This window comes from Diabrotica undecimpunctata, chromosome 10, assembly GCF_040954645.1.
Source record: "Diabrotica undecimpunctata isolate CICGRU chromosome 10, icDiaUnde3, whole genome shotgun sequence".
NCBI classification, from domain to species: Eukaryota; Metazoa; Arthropoda; class Insecta; order Coleoptera; family Chrysomelidae; genus Diabrotica; species Diabrotica undecimpunctata.
Window position 1 is genome coordinate 54,313,227 of NC_092812.1, and position 26,357 is coordinate 54,339,583.

The 26,357-nt window shown below is 33.4% G+C and overlaps 1 protein-coding gene and 1 long non-coding RNA gene across 4 annotated transcripts; both read right to left on the minus strand.

Moving 5' to 3' along the window:
• Positions 1-9,761: 9,761 nt before the first annotated feature.
• On the minus strand, positions 9,762-21,908 carry LOC140452163 (UDP-glucose 6-dehydrogenase-like). 3 transcript variants are annotated; one of them, XM_072546255.1, is made up of 10 exons: positions 21,718-21,908; positions 21,164-21,271; positions 20,812-20,992; positions 18,972-19,109; positions 17,776-17,971; positions 17,556-17,722; positions 13,903-14,050; positions 13,183-13,481; positions 12,970-13,125; positions 9,762-10,081 (listed from the first exon to the last, which is right to left on the minus strand). In XM_072546255.1, exons 3-10 carry the CDS (start codon positions 20,968-20,970, stop codon positions 9,941-9,943), a joined length of 1,404 nt encoding a protein of 467 aa, XP_072402356.1. In that variant the 5' UTR covers positions 20,971-20,992; positions 21,164-21,271; positions 21,718-21,908; the 3' UTR covers positions 9,762-9,940. The 3 variants fall into 3 exon arrangements, with proteins under 3 accessions (XP_072402356.1, XP_072402357.1, XP_072402359.1); XM_072546256.1 differs by lacking the exon at positions 21,718-21,908 and adding an exon at positions 21,574-21,597; XM_072546258.1 differs by lacking the exon at positions 21,164-21,271.
• A 2,026-nt stretch (positions 21,909-23,934) lies between these two features.
• LOC140452121 (uncharacterized) lies at positions 23,935-24,861 on the minus strand. Its single transcript, XR_011952137.1, has 2 exons — positions 24,647-24,861; positions 23,935-24,381 (listed from the first exon to the last, which is right to left on the minus strand). It is a non-coding gene; the product is annotated as an uncharacterized lncRNA (long non-coding RNA).
• Positions 24,862-26,357: the final 1,496 nt, after the last annotated feature.

Here is a 26,357-nt window from a genome sequence, read left to right on the forward strand (position 1 = left end):
CAATGTTTATAAAATTAATGTTAGGTATAAGTGTTTTGTCTCATTCTTTTGGGTAATGTTGATTTTTTTTAGTTTTCATTATTTGCTTGCTACAGGATGTATTTATTTTACAGTGAGTGGGTAAGGAAATAGGATCTCGTTTTTCTTATGTGGTTTTTCCAACATTGTTGTTATTAGTCTTGAGTATTGATGCCTTCTAAATTATAGGTATAATTATACAATGTGTTTAGGAAACTTAATTAATTTCTACCTATTACTACCTACCTAATTAGTTTTAAGAGAATTGCTTTTAGCATGCCAGTAGATATCTTCGTCAGATATTTATTTTTTACCAGGAGCTAGTAACTTTGTTAGTTTCAGTCATACTTTTTTTTGGAAGCCTCATGAATAGGGGAAGGTGGTACATAGTGAGACAAAAAATGAGTTAATGGCGATATAAATGTTTTAATCATTGATAAGAACTGACAGCTTCAGACATAATGATTTTTGGTATTTTATGTAGGTATCATTTCCATAAATATAAAGGCCTGTTAAAAACAACCTTGCAAATGTCTCAGTGTGTACCACCCCTGGTACACATTGCTGTGGCGCACCCAGGGGGGTTTTGGGGGTTAAACTTCCCCCCAGGGCATATAAAGTAAAAAATATATAAAGAATAGTAAGAAAATGTAACTTGTCTTTCACACACAATACAAAAAATCCAAAGCGCTAATTGAATAATTAACTTACCACTTTAAATATGTAGAACACAATAAATATTGTATATATACACAATAATTAATAATATTTTTCATTACATTTAGATATAGATACCTAATATTAGGTTTATGACAAAAGTAGACAGTACGAGTCTGTTGCGAGTAGCATGCGCCTACAGGACTGTATCTGAGACGGTTTGTGGACTATCACGGGTTGTGTTCCTCTGCATGTGTTAGCAGTAGAAAAGAGACATCTCTATGACAGAAGAGAGCATTTGGCAACAGCCATAAAAAAAAAGAAGAAAGAGAAAGATCAATGGAAAAATGGCAAGAAGAGTAGAACAGCAAGGAAGATGTTGCCCAGTGGACCAAGATGCTGATCCCGAGCCTAAGGGACTGGGTAGATTGTCTGTTTTAGGGCGTATCTTCATAGGTTCAGAAAGACAGATACAGATAAATGCCTATACCTACTGCGAACATTCCGACATTGTTACTCACACAATGCTGGAGTGTAATAGATGTACAGTGGAGAGAAACAGAATGTATAAAGAAATAGGTATGAACCCTGTAACTGTAAGAGAGATGATCGTGAAGATGACGGGAAGTACGGAAGGATGAAATAGAGAAATACCAACCGGGCCAACGACAGAGATAAGATTTAATTACTATTTTAATGAGAATAAACCGCAATTGAAGGTTAAAATAAGTTTATTGACGTTTGAATCTTTGATCTTGCACTGATAACTTGTTTATACTCCAACAATTAATAGCGGTTGGTACCGAAGTACATCTAGCCTTCATCGACCTAGAAAAGGCGTATGATACAGTTTCAAGACTTAAATTGTGGCAATCTTTACAACAACTCGACATTAGTCCATACCTTTTAAGAATAATCACAGAAGTATACATGGATAATACTACTTACCTAAAAATCGGAAATAGACTATCAGAGCCAATAAAATTAACTAAAGGACTAAAACAAGGATGCAGTATGTCACCCTTACTGTTTAATTTTTTTATTGAGGGAACCCTCCAAAATTGGAGAAAACCACTGCCAGGGAATGGGAATCTCCATAGGAAATTACGTACTGTTCTTCCTGAACTTTACGGATAACCAAGTCGTCCTAGCTCAAGATTATTATCATCTAGAATTTATGATAAAGCGTCTATACAGAGAATATTTATGTAAAATGGGGGTTACAAGTCAGCATGAAGAAAACAGAATATTTAGTTATCAATTCAGATGTAAGGTTTGAAGTGTTGATAGAGGAGGACGCGGAAATCAAACAAGTGGAAAAATTTTAATGTTTAGGTGCACTCATTGCTAAGAACGGCTTGGGAGAAACCGAAATTAAACACCGACTTAATCAGGGACGTAAAATTGTAGGATGTCTGAACTCTTTATGGTGGGATCGCAACATTTCCAAAAGGAACAAAAAAAGAATAGAGCAAACCATGGTTGAATCAGTTCTTCGTTATGGCTCTGAAGTATGGACAATTATTGCAGACCTGAAGAGAAGATGTTGGCAGTTGAAATGGATTATTTGAGAAGTGCTAGAACATCAAGGCAGAAAAGGAAGACCAACGAAACGGTCATTGAAAGAATAGAAAGAACAGGTTCAAAATGGTTTGGACACCTTTTGAGAATGCCTGACGAACGTTGGCCCCAAAAACTTCACAAACGGAAGCCCCATGGAAGAAGAAAAAGAGGTAGACCTCGACGTTCATGGAATGAAGGAATTAGAAGAGCGATGGAATCGAGAGGTTTGGAGGAGAAGCATGCCTTGGACCGGGAGGATTGGCGGAGGAGAGCGGGAATACGGCGATAGCCGTCTCCAAAATGTATTGTATTTACAAGTTGGATTAATGTCGAACGTCAATAGACTTATTTTAACCTTCAATTGTGGCTTATTCCCATTAAAATAATAATTACTTTAAAATGCCACAAGAAAATAGCTTCAGAACGATAGATAAGATCTAGATAAGAAAAGGGAGTATTCCAAAAATGTCGTCATCCTTACAGCGGTCACCCCACTTTCGAAGTACGGTACGTGCGACAGTCAACTACGCACAAGTAAGAGAGGGTTGTTTTAGTTGGTAGGCAGGATAATAGATACTTGAATCTTTGGCACTGCTATCTTTAGTACTTTAAATTAAACTAAAACCCAAATTTTAGGGACTTAAAATGGAGGTAGCATAAAAAAATTTCAAAACCCCCCTCCTCAGACAAATTCTGGATGCGCCACTGACACATTGAGACATGTTACTAGTACACAGTGAGACACATGATATATTCCATAGTTCGATAATAAAAATAAAAAAAATAATCAATATAACTTCGTAAAATACTTATATATTTCCCAAGAAAACATAAGAGCTGATATCTGAAATGAAGACTAATTAACGAACGTCTAGATGACTAAAATTTATTTCAAATTTATTGTAAGATGCTGTCAGCCTCTTGTTATTGCGAAATTTGGATATTGCGTTGGATTTGAAAGAACAAATCTGACGTCTTCTTTCTCCATGAAAGCAATATCAGGAACAGTGGGAAATACGAAACACGAGGCACCTATTTTGTTGGTTTTGCGCATAAAATTGACCTCTACTTCTGAATTGTTGCACGATAAGTCCCACGTAAAAGATATTTTTGAACTTTTCTTTGAATCTCACTAAAACATAGTCACCCTCTACAAGGTCACGATTGCAGTCAAATCTTCATCATCCACTGGTCCTATCCAAGAATCATCGTTATCATCACTATCTTCTAAATTAAAAACTGGTTCACTTTCAACCGAAGAACTCTCAATATCCACAACACGTGTAACTGTCTGTTTCATTGTCGAAGAAACCAACTGGTTCAGTTTTGCTTCGAGCGCATCTTTCTCAGGCGTGCTTGTGAGGATCCTACTTTTCTTCTTCTCTCTCGGCTTCCTATTAACTTTTCTTGCCTTGGCCTTAGGATATCCTTGCAACATCTCTGGTGAAATAAAATTTTTATTTTCTTTGGTAGTTCTAGAGGGTGTTTCAGGACTTGGGTCTAGAGGAACTGAGTTTACAGCCGATTTTCCTGGAAAGACGTTATTGAAGGACTCCTCTTCTACAATTTCGATAGGACGATCTGTCACTGCGGATCCAAGAAAGTTGCTCTCTCTTAAGACATTTGGATTAAAGTGACATATCCCTGTTTTTTCAAAGCCTGACCGAATATTTTGAGGTACGAGAGCTTTATCGTGTGCTGTACCAACCAACTCAGCGATATTGTATATTGTGATGGACGCTCCTGGATGATTCAGTAGCAAAGCCTCACATGCAGCATTATAATATGCCTTGAAAGGCCCAAAAACAGCTGCATCTAAGTGGAGTTTGTTGCTACAATGTGGGGGCAACGTCAAAATATGGATACCTACTTCTCGAGCCTTCATGATTACATCCACTGTGACGTGGCTCTCGTGGTTCTCAAATATTAGCAGCGAAGCATTTTTTTGGAACTGCTGCTGTATTTGATGAAATGTTCTAATATTTGTAAAAAAACAGCATCACTGGTGGACAGTATGTTGTAAATAAGGCCTTGCCTCTCTGCAAAAAGAAATATTTGCAGCTTTTAACTAATATTAAAATGATGTCTCTTATGGCAGTAATAAAAATTAATAATGACAAGACTCATTGTCACTGTCAAAAGCTAAATAAGACACTTTAAGTATTTTGACAGTACGTAACAAACTATTATAAATTACATACATTAAAAAAAAGCAAGCAAAAAAGTGTTCTCTTTTTCTTTACATATCCCTCCCCCCTCTTAAAAAGAACAATATTATAAACGATATCTAGCCTAACCGTTTAGTGAATATTCTCTTTTAACACTGGAATAATCCTGTTAGTAAGACTCAAAGATGTAATCCATCTTTTGTATAATGGAGAAGTTCCCCTAAATATTACAAAAACTATCGAAGACATCTACCAAAACAACAAAATGGAAGTCAGAATAGATAAACAACTTACAGAACTTATAAAAATAGCCAGCAGAATAAGACAAAGGGGATTCACTGAGCCACATGCTCTTCAATTTGATCATGGATGAAATCATCAAAACCGTTAACAAATGAAGAGGATAGAGAATGGGAAACAAAGGAATAAAAATACTCTGTTACGCAGACGACGCAATACTGATAGTCCAAGATGAAGATAGTCTTCAAAGACTGGTCCACAGATTTAACATAAGAGCAACAGAATTTAATATGACAATCTCATCTCAGAAAACTAAAACAATAGTAGTCAGCAAAGAACCAACCAGATGTAAAATAGAAATTGATGGCATCAGTATTGAACAAGTAATGAAAAAAAATACCTGGGAATTACACTGTCTAGCTATGGAGACCTGGACAAAGAAGTGAGAGATCAAGTACAAAAAGTAAATAGACTGGCAGGATGCCTTAATAACACTATATGATGAAACAGACACCTTAACAATGAGATGAAATCAAGAATTTATAAAGCCAGTGTAAGATAAATAATGACGTATGCCTCAGAAACGAGAGCCGACACAGCCACAGCGCAAAAGGCTACTGGAAACGACAGAGATGAGAGTTAAGTACTGAGAAGAATTACAGGAAATACGCTGAGAGACCGAAAGAGAAGTGAAGACATTAGAAGAAAATGTAAATGAAATAAATATATCCTGATAGCCTTGGTTTATTTTATGAAATGGACTGAGGCTTATCCGATACCAAATCAAGAAGCTATTACCGTTGCAGAGGTACTTGTTAAATAATTCTTCAACCGATTTGGTGTTCTCTTGGTGATCCACTCCGACTAAGGGCGAAACTTTGAGTCAACCCTCTTCTAAAACGTTTATAAATTGATTGGTGTCAATAAGACCAGAACGACACCCCTGCATCCTCAATGAGATGGAATGGTCGAGAGGATGAATCGAACTATGGGTATAAACCTGCCCAAAGTTGTATCCGAACATCAAAGAGACTGGGGCCAGCACTTTTATTTATTCCTAATGGCCTACTGCTCGGCCGTGAATGAAACTACAGACCAGACTCCAACCTGCCTGAAGTTGGGTAGAGAAGTTCGTTTGCCCTGCGACCTAGAGTTTGGCTGCAGACCTTCCGAATAACATGTTGCAAGCGAAGAATATGCCGACCGCTTGAAGTTAATAATGAACAACATTCATGAACTTACCCCTCAACATATTCACTTAGCAGTGACAGAATGAAAGATCAATATGATTCTCGATGCTAGAATGAAAGCCTTAAAGTAGGTGATCTTATTTGTCTTTATAATCCATAACGTCGTCCAAGCTTTTTTCCTAAACTGCAAAGGCAATGGGAAGGGCCGTATGGAATTAAAAAGAGAATAAATGACGTAATATACCGAATTAAGAAGTTGCCAAAAGGTAAACCAAAAGTTGTTCATATAAATCATCTGGCACCTTATCGAACCCTTCAATATGAGATCAAAGATGACCGGGGACCAAGCTTTAAGGAATTCCAAGAAGGAGTTCCATCCACGCAATGCATTAGCTCTTAGTTCCAAAACAATTTATTTTAAAATTTGTAGAAATGCGATTTTTATTTGAAGAAAATGTCAAATTTCTTAAGAGGAAAGTCTAGGATATATCAATTGTTATGTTTTGATCAGATTTAAAGCAAATTGTCCACAATTTTTTTTGTAAATTATTTTTTAAAAAAATTTTAATTTGTTGCTATAATTGAACTAATTCCTTTTGAAATGTAAAAAATGTACTTACAATTTTCCCGCAAGCTGCGCAGTAAACTCTATCGTTGTTCAAATACAATTATTTGTAAGATTTATTCCAAATAGAAACCCTGTTCACTTTCGGCATGATAAAAATTTCAGTTAGGCACAAAATAATAAATTAAATTTTTCAATTTTAAGACGCCAATGAATTGATTAGTGGTGGCATAAGAGCTGTGTTTCTTCCAACGTCTTTCATCCAACTCCTAGACCAAGGCGTTATGTCAGACTCATCCAAGTTAGACGGTTCACTTTCTGTTTCGTTATCACTTGGTGGCTCTTCTTCACTGTCGCATCCAGTTTCATCAGGTTGCTGAGCTACAGCACTTTTTCCTGGCTCGACGTTTAGTTGGATTCGCTTAATATTTCGCCTGGATGGTGCAGCTAAATATCTATATATTGTATGTCTATATATACTCATAATGGCTTGCCTGAATTTGATTTCCACACCTTTCTTTTTTAAACATATGTCAATCACCTTCCTTGGAGTACTATCAAATGCCTTTTGTTCCATTTTAGAATCAACTTCTTGTAAAAGACGTTTTTCTAATATTCTCTCATATACTTTGGATGGGATTCTCAGTAGTGTTATTCCTCTGTAGTTGCTACATTCGCGTCTGTATCCTTTTTTGAAAATCTCTCACTCCATGCCCTATTAATAACTTTTGTTAGCAGTTTAATGCCCTTGTCGCCCATGTTTATAAGCATTTCTGCTGTGATTTTATCAAATCCAGCCGCCTTACCTTTCTTAAGCTTTTGTATGATTTCTTTTGTTTCTGCTATAGTTATTTCATCTTGAATTTGGTCTTCTTGCTCTACCTCTTCTGGTTCTTCTGTGATAATGTCTACACCGTTTTGGATATTCAGTAGATCCTCGAAATATTGCTTCTATCTATCTAGGATGTGGTCATTGTCATGCAGTAAGTGTCCTTCTTTGTCCCTTATTTGCTTTGGTGTTTGTGGAGCCTTTTCGGTTCTTAAATTCTTCAGGGTTTTAAATAATAACTTTTCGGCTGAGTGGTAGTCTTCTTCCATCTTGTTTCCGAATTCTTCCCAACTTTTCCGTTTCGCTGCTAGTACCATATCTTTGACTTTGATTCTTTGCAGTTCATATATTTGGTAGTTCTCTACAGTTCCGTTCCTTAAATAATTTTTCCAAGCTATCTTCTTGGACTTCACTTCTGCTTTTATTTCATTGTTCCCCCAGTTTGTACACTTTTTGCTTCTGTTATTTCTTGTTATTCCTCATGCTTGTTTACCACCGTTTAGGAGTCCTTCTTTCAGTATTTGCGTAGTATTCATGTATCATATCATTCATATATATGTTCAGTATTCATGTATATTTCAAAATTTGCCAATTTTGGTCTAAGTCACAGTCATGTTCAGCGTGCTCTGTTAGGTAGTTTTTAACGTAGTTTTCAAACTTGTTTGCTGTCTCCTTGTCCGCTAGCTTATGTGACCTGATTACTTCTATAGTGGGTGTATCATGAGCTTTACTTGTTTTCTTGGTCCCTTTCGTTATTGATTCTTGTCGCACTCCCAAGCTGGTCCTGGCTACAACTAGATAGTGGTCACTATATATTTCACCTCCTCGTTTTACTCTTACGCCTTTAATGCATTGCGTCGATGATCTATTTACTAACACATAGTATATGATGGATCTTTCGCCTCTACTTTTGACTTCTCACTATTAATATAATAACTAGTTAAAATACTATAATTAGTTAAACTCCCACATTTTTTTGTAGTTTTTCTCAGGCACCGAAAAGTTAGGAAGCTAAAGAAACTTATCAAAAATATAGCCATAATTAAAACAAGTTTTTTTCCATAAAAAAATATACTTACTTCAACTAAACAATCCCAGGTTGCACGTTAGTGTTTACTAACTAAAGCGACGTTGTCAACCGTTTGTTAAGCTTCTTAGATTTCAAGGAAAATAAAATATTCACATTCACAATTATCAATTTTGCCCCTTTGAATCAATTTCACTCCATTTTACAGTATATTTAAACAAATTTTCATAAATAATAAAAAAGTTACTAACAATAAGCAATCCAATCTGAGCGTTAAGTGATCCCTGCATAAGACACTTTTCAAATTAATGATCTGAAATCGGAGACATCCATCCGCCTGTGAATTCTTAAAAAGACACGTTTCAGGGTTTCGGCAAGCCGATCCCAAGTTTGACGATTTCCATGTAAAAATCAACGGAATATTAGTTGATGAGCAACTAAACATACATTTCTTTCCATATGAATATAATTACCAAGTACGGCAAATTTAAATTTTTCCAGTATATAGGCAGTGACTTTTGGACTCGCTTGATATTTCCGAACCCCTCCCAAAAAAAAACAAAGGCATGACACAGAAACAGATCTCGAAAAACGAGTATATTTTGAAATTTTGGATACTATTATTATGTAAATAGATACTCGTTTTTCGAATTTTTGACCTCTTTGACGATTCAAAATTTAAAAGTTACGCCAAAGAATTTCCAAGATATTTATTAGACAGGTTCATAAAAAATTATCCATCATTCTTTAATATAATAAAATTAGAAAATGAATTAAAAGTTTTATATGCTGATCCAAATATTTTCAGAAGGTGGGATAAGTTACAAGATATGTATAATTTTATATACTGCAATTCATTACAACAAACTGTTACCGAAATTAATAAATTATTGTCATTAATTCTCTCATTACCACCAACGTCTGCCTCAAATGAACGAGATTACTCTTGTCTCAAAAGAATCAAAACGTATTCTCGAAACACCATGAAACAAGAGAGAAAGTCAAGCTTGTCTCAAATGACAGAAAAAAAAAAAGTTTTAAATCCTCTCCAAAACTCTAATAAATTTTACGATGACGTTATAACCGATTTTGCTACTTCCTAACAACGTAGACTAGAGTAGAGTTAATTTATAAACATGTTTGGGTTCTATATTTATAAAAAAAAAAAAAAAAAAAAAAAAAAAAAAAAAAAAAAAAAAAAAAAAAAAAATCAATCACTCCTACGGTGATTGAAGTCTTTATTAGACGGTATATGTGACAAAAAATTGTGTCAAGTAAAAAAGGAACTTAATTGGCCGAAAAGCAAGAGATCTTTAACGCGATGGCAGACAAATGAAGACTCTGGTGGGAAGATCCATACAGGAATCCGTCTATATGGCACAGCATCGCAGCGAATGGGGACAGCAAGCTAACAATCTTTTTAGAGTGTCACCACGCATAATGTCAAGGGCTCAAGGAATGAGGAGGTCATCAGCATAATAAATATAAATAAAAGTAATATAAATTGCAATTAATCTCCTTTAATATATATTGGCAAAATATAACTTCTTACATGTTGAACATATAATAACATACTTAAAAGCATGCAGTGTTACTTTTATAAACGAATTAAATAAGTACAGAATTCAAAATAATACTTAAAAAAATAAAAATACTTTGGGTGTGCGTCTTTTATCTCAAATATTAGTAATTTTCAAAACTACGGCCCAAAGTTCGAACATGAAATCCAATTTGAATCAGTGCTTGATGATCAAGTATTTTCCTTCCATCAAATACGTACGCAGGCTTCATCATACTTGAGTAGATTCTTTTGTAATCTAGAGCCTGAAAAATATAGAAGTTAGTTTTGCAGTAAACTATTTAAACAGCTTATATCTATTTAGATTATATCATATTCTGGAAACTTCCGCAATAGCGACATCGGTAACAGTAAAATACAATAAGGGGCGACAATACTAACTTTTATAAAAATCTAATGGATCGAAATGGTAGTATTCTACGATCCAAGAGAGAAAGAACTACAGTTAGGAAGGGATGACAAAAAAATCTTCTACTGGACGGTAATATTTTTTTATCCGGGAACTATGATAATATTTTTAAAATATTAACACATTGGTTCCCATTTGTATCAATATAATAACCAGAAATATTTTCACCACAAACCACATCCGATACAGCATTCAAGTGGATATTATCTTGCATGAATACACTTGAAATGTATTTATATGGATGTCTGCATACCTCTGGGCTCTAGTAACTCACATTTTCGATAGTTCGAAAATACATTACTATACCGACGTAGCAACGTTGGAAAGAAAGCGTTTAGCGGTAAACACGTGTTCCGGCATCAGCCCTGTTCCATTGCATGCACTGTGGTGCATTGCTTTACGTTATAAATAATGTCTAATAGTTCCAGCGAAGCATCTCTCAATAAAACCTATATTTTCTGTAGTATTTGAGGTTTTTGAATAAAAATGACTGAAAAGGTATGTACATTAATTATAATATACACTGGCTACGATTTTTTTGCCATTCCAAGATGTTTATTTCTGACACATACGGGCTTCGATGAAGGGATCGTGTGTACCAGAAATACCAGTAGGTTGTGTTTTTTGTTTGAAAAAAGTGTATAACTTTTTTTTAGAGATGGCTGCAGGTCTATTTTTTTTAATTTTGTGTATTTTCTCAAAAATTAAATTTCTGATTTTTGCAGGTTTTTCCGTTAGGTGCGCTAACCTTAAAAACCAGAAAAACGGTTTTTTAGGTGTTTTTGGGAATTTTCCCCATGGTATACTTCAAAATAGATCATATAAAGGTTGTTTTTATAAATTATATATAATTTGAACTAACTGAGTCCTTTAGACAGAAACAAAAACAACATGGATGAACTATGTGACAACATTTGAAGACGATAGTAATGTCACCATCACACAAAATAAAAATAACGATTCCGGACCACCTATTCTCGAAGCGGAACTAGAAGCTGATATAAACAACATTAAGGAGGGAAAAGCCGCAGGACCAGACAAGTCCTACTCAGAATTTTTGAAAATTATGGATAAAGATGAAATAAAAAGACTTACCTTGATTTTCAACAATATACACCAAAGTGGAAAAATACCCCAACAGTGGCTAAGATCAACTTTTATAACAATCCCTAAAAAACCCAATGCCAAAAAAGGTGAAGATTATCGAATAATAAGCCTTATGAACCATCTCCTGAAAACTTTTTTAAAAATAATACACAAAAGAATATATAAAAAGTGTGAAGAACACATGACAAACACACAATTCGGCTTCAAGGATGCATTGGGTACTCGAGAGGCACTTTTTGCAATACAAGTTCTCTTTCAAAGATGTTGAAACGTGAATTGTGATATATATGTGTGTTTTGTTGATTACCAGAAAGCGTTCGATAGAATAAAACATGAAGAACTGATGAAAATATTAAATTCAATTGGTCTAAACAGCAGAGATCGCCGTATAATAAACAATATCTATTACGAAACAAACTGCAGCTGTCCCCATTATTGTTCAATACATATTCAGAGCACATTATGAACCTAGCGCTAACGAACATAGACGAGGGAATACTTATAAACGGAGAACGATTGAACAACATAAGATACGCTGATGATACTGATATTTTTGCAGACAGTCTTGAAGGTCTGCAGACACTTGTCTCTAGGGTGGCAGAAGTAAGTAGCAGGTTTGGGCTTGATTTTAACATCAAAAAAACCAAATACATGGTTATAAGCAAAAATAGGATACCACCTGGTCAATTACTAGTTAACCAACAACCTATAACACAAATCACCAACTTTTGTTATCTGGGTGCAAACTTAAATGAACAGTGGGACCAATCGACGGAAATTAAGATATAGAGAGTACTTAGTAACTCCAACTGAATTGTTTTTTAAATACCTACCTCTTAGATAAGATATTTATGTGACTTTCATCGATTACGAAAAGGCTTTCGATAAGGTGAACCTGGGACGTTTTTGAACATATTAAGAACCAAAGTCATTGAAGCTAAATATCTACGTTTCCATGAATGTTTCTAGGGCCAAATTTATGATTTCAGTCGCCAACTTCACAATACTTCCTTACAGATATATCAACAAAATATTTAGAGAGTTACTAACTTTAAATATTTGGGATGCTACATCGCAGACTAATTAAATCCAAGTAAAGAGATCAAGTGCAGAATTGAAGCAGCAACATTTTCGCGCGCGTAACTGACATTCAAAATCGTCGATTGCTTCAAGCGTTGTATCTGAGAGAACGGTTCATTCTACACAAAAAATGCTAATAAACATTTTTGTCCAAAATTATCTTAGCTACATTTTTTAAATGAAACATTTTTTTCTATGACGTACAGATTTTTGGTAAATCGATTTTTTCCGTTTTCTCCCCTCTAAAAGGGAGGTTTTAGGAGAAAGCTCGAAAGAAAAGTGGTAAACTCTTTTTCATCTTTTTTGGCGTCCTAAAATTGACATTCTTGGCAAAAATTCAGCTTGTTTTTGCAAATGTATGATATTTAGAGGTTCAGTGGCATTTTCGTCTCTGACGACTGGTATATTACGTCTTAAAAATGTCTTGGTTTATTAACTATTATCGCAAATACGATTAGAACAATAACAAAGTTATTTCACCGACTTTCCGGTAATTTTCGCAACATAACTGAACGCTTCCTAATACATTCTACTTACTATAAATTCGTCCCATTCTGTACAAACAACAATAGCGTGACATTCCTTCGCAGCTTCGTAAGGATCATCGTATGTCGCAAATTTCTCTTTATACAAACTGGGAATCGAACCATCGTCAGGTTTAGTAAGATCTTCATAAATTTGTTTTATACTAACCTAAAAATTATCATTAAAGTTTATTTAATAAATTATACATTTTTTCGTAAATATTACTTTTGGGTCATAAATTCGAAGAGATGCTCCCTCATCTAACAAAGTTTTCGCTACGTGTATAGCTGGGCTCTCTCTAGTATCGCCTGTATTTTTCTTGAAGGCAAAACCAAGCATGCAGATGTTCTTATCGCTCAAGGTATTAAAATTTGATTGTATAATTTGTTTCGTAAATCGGCTCTTCTGATATTCGTTCATATCTATTACCTGCTGCCAATAGGCAGCAACTTCTGGTAGGTTACAACATTCACAAATATATACTAAATTAAGAATATCTTTTTGAAAACAGCTTCCTCCAAATCCTAAAATTTAATTCATAATTGTATATATATTTTCAACAAGTTTCTTACTTCAACAATACTTAAGCTTGTACAATCAAAATACTGTATGTAAATGAACTTTGCACTCAATATTTAAACTACGAATATATGCTAATAACCTGGAATGAAGCGTGGAAATACTGATCCATAAAAAGCAAGAGGAGCTGATGACTGTAACGTAAAAAGTATGGATATATCGGATATGAATATAATGAGAGAGTTGTATGATAAAATTCTTTGAAACTATCAGATAGCTTTATAATAAACAAAAGCCTACATGGATGTTGCATATTTTCGGTCTAAAACAGAAAAATAAATGAAATAATAATGCTAGGATATGTACTCTACAAGCATACTATATATGTACATATATAACGATAAAAAATCTATAAAATTGTCTTACCAACTGAAGCCTGTAGAAATTTGGAGCCAATCCTTGAGTCTAAGCCCACAGCTCTAGCTACTTCCGATATATCTGCTCCTGTAGATTCACATACTGCTGACAAAGAGTTAATGCTAGATATCCTCTGAGCCAGCATAGCGTTAGCAGCCTAAAATATATAGATGTAGGCAGAGTACATTTCTCTAAATATCATAACAATTATTAACTGAAGAGGATATTGAAGATTCTTTCTATGACCCGCTCCAACGAGAATGCTATACAGAACCCGGACGTGACCTCATCATTTTACTCGAGAGATTTAAAAAAACTGGTAAATAAGAGGCAAAAACACCAAATGTATCAAGAGTTGTTAGTTGGAAAATCTACTAGATGTGGAAGGACGATGGCAATATATCAAGAACAGTACACTAAATGCGGCAGAGCAGGCAATAGGAGAACAAGAGAAGCATCTAAACGCTGAGTAGGTTTGACGCTGAAAGTATAGTTCATCCCAAACCCTTCTTTCAGTGCGTCACAGTTTATCGAATTCTCTCTAACGCATTAAGCTAGAAGTGACAGAAAAAAACGTGAGTCTGTGATTATTATACATAGAACTTAGAAAATTATATTTCGTTCACGGGTATTTGTATATTAAAGTGAATTCTACTTACGGATATATAATTGGTCGGAGTTTAGAATACGCTAAATAGATATCCAATCAATGATGCGCATAAATATAATTTGACGCAGATGGTCTCGATAGTGACAGTACTTTGACAATGTCAACTGATAAAATGATAATTGTCATTCCAGGTTAGTCGTTTCAGACGTTTTACAGTGAAAATTTAATTTTGTATTTATTGTCATAAAAATATTTTAAATATGCCGAGATATACCGAGAATGAACAAAGACTAATATTAAAATTATTAAATTATTTTCAATTAGAAAAAGAGGCTGGGACAACTTTATTACCAGTTTCTGCCGTTCGTGAAGTAAGTTTTAAATTATTCTAAAAAATATTCACATTAGTAGTTTAAATACTATACATTTTAGCCGTAGTGTTTGTAATAAATAATAATAAATACATAAATAAATCTTAGCTAATTAAGCACTTTCCTTGGAGTGTATAGAATAGGAATTATGACAAACTGCCGTTTCAATATAATGCACAATAAAAATTTTTATACAGGACGGGCCCTCTAATATGTAAATTAAAAAAAAATTGAATTTTAAAGTTTTTACTCCACATTTTCAAAAAATAACATTTTCACATTTAGCCGATTACGATCCTTCAACTGTCAGATTTAACTAAAATGCCATGCAATAATTCTCGACCTTCTTAAAATCCTATATGACGTCAAAATTAGTGACGCACTGAAAGAAGGGTTTGGGACAGACTGTAGATTGATTATAAGGCAAAAGGACGATGCGAGGACAAAATATTTACAACTAGGAACAAGAAGTAACAAGGAAGAGTACTGAACAGGCCAGAACCCACAGAAGGACACCTAAAGTTCTGTTTTGATAAATACTTTCACGTTTTTCATTCTTGTTTTTCGAATATGTTCTCATATTTCAATTTTTATTCAAGCCTAACCTTTCCACGTAGTTTTCGAATTTTGCAAGTATATGCTTTAGTAATTTATCATTTTCATTGTATATAAATGTTCTTGTCCTTACTCTCTCATTCTCATTTTCATAATTATAATTTTTTATACATTCTGCAATATATTGGCAAATATCTTTGTTCCAAAGATCAAATATTGCTTCAACTAATATTGGCTGCTTCTTTGTGTAGTACTTTCCTGGATTTTGTGGAAACTGAACATGTATACATGTTTTTAAATCATAGGCATCAAACAAGAAAACAGCGTTTGTTGCTACAAGGTCTACAGATTTCTCATAACGAAGGTTGTGACAAATATATTGTAAATGATGACTTTTATTGATGAAGGTTGTTTTTACTTAAATAGACAGATGAATAAAAATGGCTCTCAGTAGTGGCCAACAGTATTGCACAATTTTTTAAAAAGATATAAGCAAGATAGTGGTATAGTATCAGAAGCACTAAAAATTGGAGGGGATGTATTACTTGAAAAAATTAAACAACTTTTCAATATCTGCCTTCACAGCGCCAATATTCCAACAGACTGGAACAACGCTACTATGATTCTATTACACAAAGCAGGAGATAAAGCAAATTTAGAGAATTACAGACCGATTAGCCTCCTCAGCCATATATATAAGTTGTTTACGCGAATACTAGTTAAGAGAATGGAAAGAAAATTAGAGACTTATCAACCAAGGGAACAGGCAGGATTCCGAAAAAGTTACGGAACAAATGACCATCTACAAAGTATAAAAACCCTAATAGAGAAAGCAGTGGAATACAATAAACCTCTAGTTCTAATATTTATCGATTTTCACAAAGCCTTTGACACAGTTGAGCTCAGCAAAATATTACAGGCGCTTAAAGAATGCAGGCTAGATTATAGATATACTAAATTATTATACAAAATATACCTGCAGGCAACAACCACTGTCAGATTACATACTAACAGTAATCGCATAAAAATAGAACGGGGGGTTAGACAAGGAGACCCAATGTCACCTAAACTTTTTAATACGGTGCTAGAACATGCTTTTAAGAATTTGGATTGGATGACAAAGGGAATAAAAATAGATGGAGAATATCTAAACAACTTACGTTTCGCCGATGATATACTTATAATAGCTGAAGATCTAGGTATGGCAAGAGAGATGGTACAGGAACTCGTTGTGGCTACAGAAAGTGTAGGTTTAAATATAAATATCTCGAAAACAAAAATCATGACCAATTTGGTACCCAACCAGAACATCAGTATTGGTGGAAAAGAAATAGAACTCGTAGATAGATATAAATACCTGGGACATGAAATTATGATTGGCAGGGATAACCAGACTCATGAACTGAAGAGAAGAATCGGCCTTGGGTGGGCAGCATTTGGAAAACTGAGAGAAACTTTCAAAAGTGAGCTGCCCACATGCCTAAAGAGAAAGGTATTTGATCAGTGCGTCCTCCCAGTCTTGACGTACGGAGCAGAAACACTTACCTTAACAAAAGCAGCAGCTACCAAACTGAGAGTCACGCAGAGAAGAATGGAGCGGTCCATGTTAGGAATAACTCTGCGAGACAGAATAACCAACGAAGACATCAGGAGAAGAACCGGAGTGACTGACATCATCGAGAAGATAGCCAGACTAAAATGGAGATGGGCAGGACACATAGCCAGAATGACAGATGGGCGATGGACAAAGAGGTTATTGGAATGGAGGCCAAGGGAAGACAAGAGAAGCGTCGGTCGACCACCTACAAGATGGACTGACGATTTAAGAAGACCCAATAAAAACTGGATGAGAGCGGCGCAAGATAGAAGGGGTTGGAAACATGAGGAAGAGGCCTATGTTCAGCAGTGGACTCTTGAGGCTGGATGATGAGTGGTATATAACATCATTCTATTTCTAAAGTAAATCTGCGTTTATAGGCATATATTAAAGCATCAATATGTTTTGAATTTTTTATATAATATTTTGAAAAGACAAATTTACTCCGGATCGCTCTTTAGTAATGATGACGTGTTTTTATATTTTTCAAAAAAGTCAAAAAGTGTTAAAATTACGACTGAATACTTACAAGTTTTGATAACTCAGAAGACCATGTATTCATGGTAATAATCTTCCCCCTGGGTATCCAGTTTTCATAAACTGAGCATAACACCTCTATTGCTTCTCGTCCAGCTTGAGTATCTTCTCCTCCAATTAAAACTCTATCAGGATTGAGCAGATCATTGACTGCCGTGCCTAAAAACACATCAATTACATAATTTATACTTTATTAAAGATCAACCATATACCTTCGGCCAAGAATTCGGGATTTGATAATATTTGATGAGTGGTTCCCGGCTTCTGGTTAGCTCTTAAAATGTTTGCTATACTTTCAGCAGCCCTAACAGGGACAGTACTTTTCTCTACTACGATTTTATTAGTTACAGCTACATCTGCTATTAGTCTGGCTGCACCTTCGATGTATTTTAAATCAGGAGCTCTTCCCTAAAAACAGTAGATTTAATGTATACAACACCCCAAAATCTTCCTAAAAAAACTTCCGTCATTATTTTATAAAGAGCGGTGCATTATACATCCACAAGGTAGGAGCACGAGCTTTTAGGCAGATGCCTTCTACATGTGTAGTGCAATGCCCTCTATGGTCAAATTCACACTTAAGAGTTTAGTACAGTTCACCAAAAATAGCTGAAAGTCTAAAATTCTAACTGCCTGCGCGAACAATGAAGTGAGAACGCACTCGGAAGGAAAAAGATAGCCTGTACGCGCGGGTGAACTTTAAAATATAGGTACAATCGGAGATACAAATATAGAAATGTAAAGTTTGAATAGTTTCTAATGGGTCCTATACACAATTATCATTACTGTCATTACTTTTCTTCAGTATATTTCAGTATATTTGTGGTATTTGTTCCACAAAGTGAGATGTAAAAAAATAGATCCAACAAAAACCGCTTGTGTTGCTATAAATTATGGCATTATAAACCAAAAATTATATTTTTATATTGACCATTTCTACTTTATATTACCATTATATTGACCAAAAGGTTTCGGAGAAAAAGGGCGTAAGCAGTAGGGTAATAAAGTAGTAATAAAATCGTCTAATGCAATACTAATAGAAATTAGATGTTCGGTTCCTGTGAAGCATAAATATGGTGTCTTTGTACCAGTACCTTTTGTTAAAAGCGGCCTTTATCTTTGAATATTTACTCAAAGTATGAAAAAAGTGTAAACTCTGAGAACAGGTCAATTTACAGAAAACTGAGTACATATTTAAAAATATGAAAAAAGAATGGTAAAAAATGAGATATTTATAATATAACCTTTCTCGTATCCATATACGAGTATCCACAGTAATATACCACTATTCTAACTTGTACCACATATTTTCTCTAATATTTCCAGTAGTCTAGTAGTAGTAGATAGTATTGCAGAAAAAAGTAATTAAAAACCTATAAATAAAGTGAAGTTGATCAGCACAACTTACCTTGCCATTTCCATTCAATTTTGTGGGTGTGTTCACCGATATGAATATCAAGTCAGCATCTAATATTGCTTGTGTAATGTCAGTGGTAAAGAATAGATTCCTATTTCTGCACTGCCACACTATATTATTCAAACCAGGCTGAAAATACACATAATCTACTTAGTTTTATTTATTACATATATATATATATATATATAATATATATATATATATATATATATATATATATATATATATATATATATATATATATATATATATTATATATATATATATATATGCTTGTTGATACCCAGATAAAGGTACTCAACTGGTCTGGCAATCCGTCAGACTTGAATCCAATAGAAAATCTTGAAGCTAATGAAGAAAGAAATATCTAATGAAATTTTAACCACAAAGTGTCAGCTGATCAAGTGCTTGATAGAAGTATGGCACAGGAGTGAAACAATTCAACAAAACTGCCAGAAATGTATAGAAAGTATGTCAAGAAGGTGTCAGATAGTCATTGTTGCTGGTATTAGGTGTAAGGCATAATTTGAAGTGTTTTTATGTAATTATCAATTCTTTTTTAATGTGTGTAAACTTTGTAAGCTGCTAAATCACAGTAAAATAAAAATTAATACAAAAATATGTTTAATAGCTAAGTACATACAATTACATTTGATAATTTCTTCCACTGTCCAAATAATATCGTTAACATCAAAAAGGGTTTGCACTGACTTGTTATATATTGAGAATGTGGTTGTCATTTGTGACATGTATATTACTTTCTTAAGTGATATATTGAATAGCACACAGAAATGAGGATCTTGACTTTGTTTTGTTTTAAAAGGTTTAGACAATTCCCTTTAATCCACACTCATTTTTTTCAATGGTTAGTTTTGTTAAAATTACCAACTTATTTGGTTATATTGCTATTTCTTATAGAGTTGTAAGCTACCTTATGGTCTATAAATATATGGTGAGTATATATGCCAAACTCCAGTGTTTTTTCTAAATACAATTTTTGTCTGGGTTGAAATTTGATAAATGGTTGATTTACCACCTATAAAACTAGCCTGGTACATCCTGATTATCCTTTCTGCATATGTTACCATATGGTAGAGAATATTTTATACATTATATTTAGAAGCATAATTCCATTGCCATCAGAGTATATAAAGATATCTCCATTCTTTTGTATCATGCAGAGTATTCCAATATTTTTAGTTGCTTAGCATCATTATTATATCTTGGCAATGATCTCTACATACAGGTAGATTATCTATTTTGAATGATTTGTTTCTGGCCAGTTTTTTAACTGCATCTCTAACTTCAAGAATTGTTGGAGGTTCCTCTTGCCTCTCTTCTGTTAAGTTTATTTTGCTTGCCTTATTTCCCTTATCTTGACAGTTCCGTCCCCTATATTAAGTACCTGACTAAGTTGTTCCACTAATTGATATAATACATCTGTCCTTGCTGTTAAGAGCCATCCTTTTGGCTTCTGCAATGGTTTGGCATTGCATTGTATTCGTTTCTGTTGGTATTAACTTCCTTCTGAATTATTTTTGTATATTAAGATTTTCTATAATATATTTAATTTCCTTATTTAAGTCGTTTTGCTTCTTTTTGTGTGATGCATTTAATTTAAAAAAAATTATTAAAATAAAAAATGCAATCATGTTTAACTATAATATATAAAGGATTGTAATATATGCAGTGTGGCTAGGTGTAATAAAATAATAAAGGAAAACTATTAACAACAGAACTGAAATTTAGTAAGCCCTTACAAATACCATGGCATACTAGTGTAGCAAAAAGGATAAATAATAAGTTACTAGTAAGGGACAAAAGCACTTACCTCATAAATTGGAAGTTTTTCTGAGTTCCACTGGGCTATTCGTTTAGGGTTGAGGTCAGCTACAGTAACTTTAATATCTGCACATTTAAAAGCTATCACACTGCAGGTTGGCCCTCCTACATAACCAGCTCCAAGGCAGCAAATATTTTTTATTGCCATTTTAATAACTGATTTAGATATTCTGGAAATTGTATTTACAGATTTTACAATGATAAAAAACTAAAAGACATTTTAAAATATAAGTCGTAGACAATGTATTGTATTTAATAAATTTGATGTTCAAATCACTAATTAAATAAAATAGTTTTTATTCCAGTCAGTATTTTAAATTAAATATTTACAAGAAGCTTACCTGCTTTTACTATCACAGATTGTTTCTAGGTGTTTTTTTAAACCAAATGCATTGAGTGAAATATAACAAGAATTGACACTTATTGCCACTTGATTGTTAAAGCATAATCTGAAATTTAAAAAAATAGTCCCTTAAGGGGTATTCTGTCCTCAAATCTAAGAAACAGTGCTACAAATACATATATATTAAGAAAACAGTGATAAATGTATGTTTTCAAAATTAGATGTTAAAACTTGATAATGGTTTATCTCATTAAAATGAATGAAAGGATAGAATGCTTCTCATCTGTATTCTTTGCTTTTAGCAGAAAAGCAATGGCATTGTTAGGTACCTGACATAAAAAAGGATAAACAAATTAAAATTCTAAACAGGACTGAATTAAGATTAAAACTATGGGAAACAGACATTACCGTTTTTCGCAATCATGTAACAAATAGTATTTAATAAGTTGTCGCCAGAATTAATCTGAGGTGACTACTACAATCTTATAAAATAAATCCTTTAAACATATATATAATCCCTGTTTATTTCTTATGTTTTTCAAATATACTTACATAAAGAGATATGTTTTGCTAGACGGTTTACGTTTTGTTTATTTAATTTACTAATAATGACTTAAAAGTATTTTTAAAAACAATATTTAAGACAGTTTCCTTTAGCAATTTATATTTTTTTAAATAATTTACACTGTTAACTGTTGTATCTACTTGAACTTATACTTTTAGCCACGTGGGTCGCTGATTGAGCTTCTATTGGTTCTTCTTCTTTTCTTTATACTGACATTTCAGTCCGTCGGCCGTCAATGGCGTCGTTTGGTTGGACTCGATACTAACTGAGAGATGCGACTGATTTGCAATTTGCATATTGCGATTTTTTTTATTGCCATAAATACTGAAGGTGATATTTGTTTATTTAATTATTTTGAAACTGAATGAAAAGTGGCTTCCTGACTTCAGTCTACTTGGGATATGTTAGTAGGTTTACTTAACGTTTATTACTTATTACAATAATTGTACCAGAAAGTAGAAGACTTAATTATTCCCAGAGATAGAAATTTAAATGTTACTTTATAATAATTATGATGACTAGTCAGTAGCGCACCTAGAATTTGCCTCTGGGGGGGTTTTGGTTGGTCACCGAAATTTTTTTTATGATGTTACCTCCATTTTAAGTCCTTAAAATGTGTGAGTAATACTGTCGGAATAGGGTCCGGGGAGGGGTTTAACCCCCCAAACCCCCCCTGTGTGCGCCACTGTGACTAGTCAAGGAATAGGAATTAGTAAAACCATTTGATATCTGTAAATGTTTTCTCAATTTTTGATTACTATTATTGGTAAGATCTAAATATACTTTTTTTATTTACTAATTTTCTAATGTCAATGAAGATATTATGTATGTTGCAAGTTGCTCTACAGGATATGTTGTTCCATGGCTCAATATTCTTATACTAAGGATGAAGCCACTGGAGTTCCATAACAAAACTTTCTAAGTAATTTGGTTGTTACTGCATTAAGCTGTCAAATTTGTCACCACAGTATTTAATATCTGGATCCCAAACATATGTCTTAAGGGAACATTATTAGGTATTATTATCTTAATGTTTCTATTGCCAATCAAATTACATACCTTCATTTGTTCTTGTTTGTTATTTTCTTGTTTCAGATATCAGTTTCTTTCTATCAAGTCAGTTAGAAAACGTTCTGTGCACATTTTGATTGTTTGTTATATTTTATATAATTTAAATTTATATTATAAAAGGACTTAATTGTGCTTTTATCGACTTACATAGTCTGTCCACTGCTTCCAGAAGATATGCTTCTCCCTTTGTTTAGAGAAAACTTGTATTTTATCTTGTTCTTTAAGTGCTGTACCTGTTCCAAAGGTTGGGAATAATCAAAGCTGTGTACTACCTTACCTAGGAATGTTTTCTGCTGATTTTTCTCTGCATTATGAGATGAAACTGTTGATATTTGTCACCTCTCATAATGTGTCCAAGGTAATATAGTTTTTGCTTTTAACTAGTTATTACAAGTTCTTTTTCTTTTTTCATATGCCTCAACACCTTGGTATTGGTGATTCTCTATATAAATGAAATTCATAATATTGTAGATACAGCCAGAACTCAAAAGCTTCTGTTTTCTTAATGTTGTTCATCTTAAGTGTCCACGATTCCATATCGTAGTACAGCACTGATAGGCATAGCATTTCATAAGCTGTACCTTTAATTCTAGACTTAACACCACAATTACAGAATACAATTTTTAATCTTACTCTTACTCAAACTAGTATTTTAATATTTTCGTCTCAGGTACATCTTAATGCGATTAAAATCTTTTTCTATATTTGGCTATTTGATTTATCTTCGTTTCATCCTCTTCAATCAATCTTACCTCATATTAAAGAATAAATTTTCATTGTGTGATGGAACAACAACAGAGCACTCATTTTGGGTATAAATTTTAATGAAATCGAACCCCTACATTTTGCATCTAGTTATATAACAAATAGAGAAGATTCTGTGCTTCAACCAATACTTATTTCGAATTACAATAAGTAGGTACATAGGATCAGTCAATCACCACGATTTGCTGGTGGAAAAACATACCGTTGCGGTAAAAGGCAAAAAATGCTACTGGTGTCTATTTACAAAGGTTGTGGATATGGCCCTTGTAAATAGCCACATATTATAAAATAAGTCTTTTGAGCTTTCTCGCGTGATGTCAATCTAGTGGATGCAAAGAAAACTACGAACTTTTTGTAAAAAAATGTAATGTGGAATAGAATGTTTTATTAAATATAATAAATATTACAAAATTGAATTGTATTTTATTATATAACAAATAGAAAAATATACACTACAATATTTTTACACATATAAGCGTCTTTCCTAGGTTTTCCTTGGTCTTCCTTTCCTACTTCTTCCAGGAACTTGAAGTGGTCTCGACGTTGAACATGCCAAGACGAACCTATGATCTCTCATCTTAGCATTTATCGTTGCTCCACCCCTACACTACTATATATATATATATATATATATATATATATATATATATATATATATATATATATATATATATATATATATATATATATAGGATCACTCGAAGAGTGGCGGGTTTTTCGTTCAAAGATTGGAGAAAAAAGACAAAGAAGGTGGCTACTTCATCTATTTATTTGAAGACGCTTCGCTATCTAATCAGAAAGCATCATTTGTTCATCTAAAAAGAATAATATGAAAAACCAAACATCCATAGAGAGGTTAGTACAAAAATGTTACCTCAAAAAGACATGTAGGTAGCAATCAATGGTATAAAATGTAAAGAAGCTTAAGATATTAGACATTAAATAGTTACGTTGCACAAACAATCACATGAAACAAGTTCAGTTTGCAATTAAATACAAACGAACAGAAAAAGAACCATGTGGTTATTATACATGTAATTTAAAAAAAAAGTATGTAAAAAACTTATAAAATATAAGTACCTATTTGCCGAGAAACTAATAAGATCACCCTTCCAACAGAAAAATATTAATTTATTTAATTTTGACTTTAAGTAACATTATTAAAGTGGTTGCAAAAGTTTACTGTAGTAATCTTGTAAAAAATGGAATGACAGTTACCACAAAAAGCTTCTACACTATCTGGAGACCATAGAAAAACCGAACACACACTGTGTTCAGTTGTTCTCTGCTGGAGACACTCGGCAAATGGAAACCCATTGTAATTGTAAACCGACGAACTATCACCATCTATCACGTGAAGAAGCAGTGTCCTTGAAGTCAAACAAAAGTAAACAAACAAATGAGGTAGATCCTTCCATATCCATAATATAAGTGTCTAAGTTGTAACTGGTTAGCCAGCCACAGGTACAGATTCAATTCAACTTCCACAGTCAAAGATTCATAATACTTTAGAACTGACTAATTAATATGAATTATATATATATATATATATATATATATATATATATATATATATATATCAAATTAATTTAAATGTTATTAAACTATTTCATCAAACATTATTTTATATATTTTATAACATTAATAAATAAATCAATAAAATATTAGTTGAATAGCAATCATGCTTTAAGTAAAACAGAAAATTTTATTTGAATTTATTTAAAAGTAAAAATGTATACAAAAACACACCATGGGAGACAATTTTAAAGTAAAAAACAGGGATAAAGCCTAGTTCTGCAATATTAATGCATGATAAATTTGGCTCTAGTTACCAATGTTCGTGCGTTGCCAAGAATCTTAACTTCGTTAAAGTCCACTTTATGATTTGTGTTCATAGCATTCTTAGCAAGAGCACAAGTATGCTAGGATAGGTTAATATTACTGCGGTGTGTCGTAAGACGCCCCCTCAGTGATCTCCCTGTCTGAAAGATGTAACACGAGTCACTCTCAGCACAAGGTATGTGATAGATGACATTGACTTGCTCCAAAAGGGACAGGGGTGTAACTTGTGGTTAACATATTATCTTCCATTCTGATGACACGCATGTCTAAGAAGGGAATACTATTAGTGGTGGGGTCCTCAAGTTCAACAGTGAACTGTAAGTGAGGATCAAACTCATTGAACTGTTATGTAGTAATAACTGGTAATAATAAATGTAGATGGCTCAAATAAACATATATTTCAAAAGAACGTTTTACAAAACATGTGCCTTTTACAAACTCTCTAATTAATTACATTATAGAGGTTATGTCCTCAAATACATAGTAACTTGACAAATGACAGTACCTATTTTAAACTAAACACAGATATACAAAAATAACAAAACGCAATTCTTCTTATTCTTAAACATGAATATCTTACAAATACCTCCCTTTACAAATTCAATCGTTGTGGTGGTTTAATTTCCCTCTTAGGTCTACTACTAACTAACTTAAGATTATCTTTTGCACTAGATACAGTTTTTAACAAAATTCCATTTTCAACCTCTGAAGTATTTTTATCAAAATTTAAATCATTCGAACCTATTTCTGGAATCGCCTCTAGCTCTGTCTCAGGAGTTATCGGTAGTTCTTGCTCTGATTCATTTTGTATAATAACCGGATTTTGCACAACTACATCTAAAGGTTGAGACACATTCTCATTTGGCACAATTACATCTAAGGGATTAGATATATTCTTTAATATCTGGTTCAAATGTCTTTTCCAAACAATGTTTTGATCTATTAACTT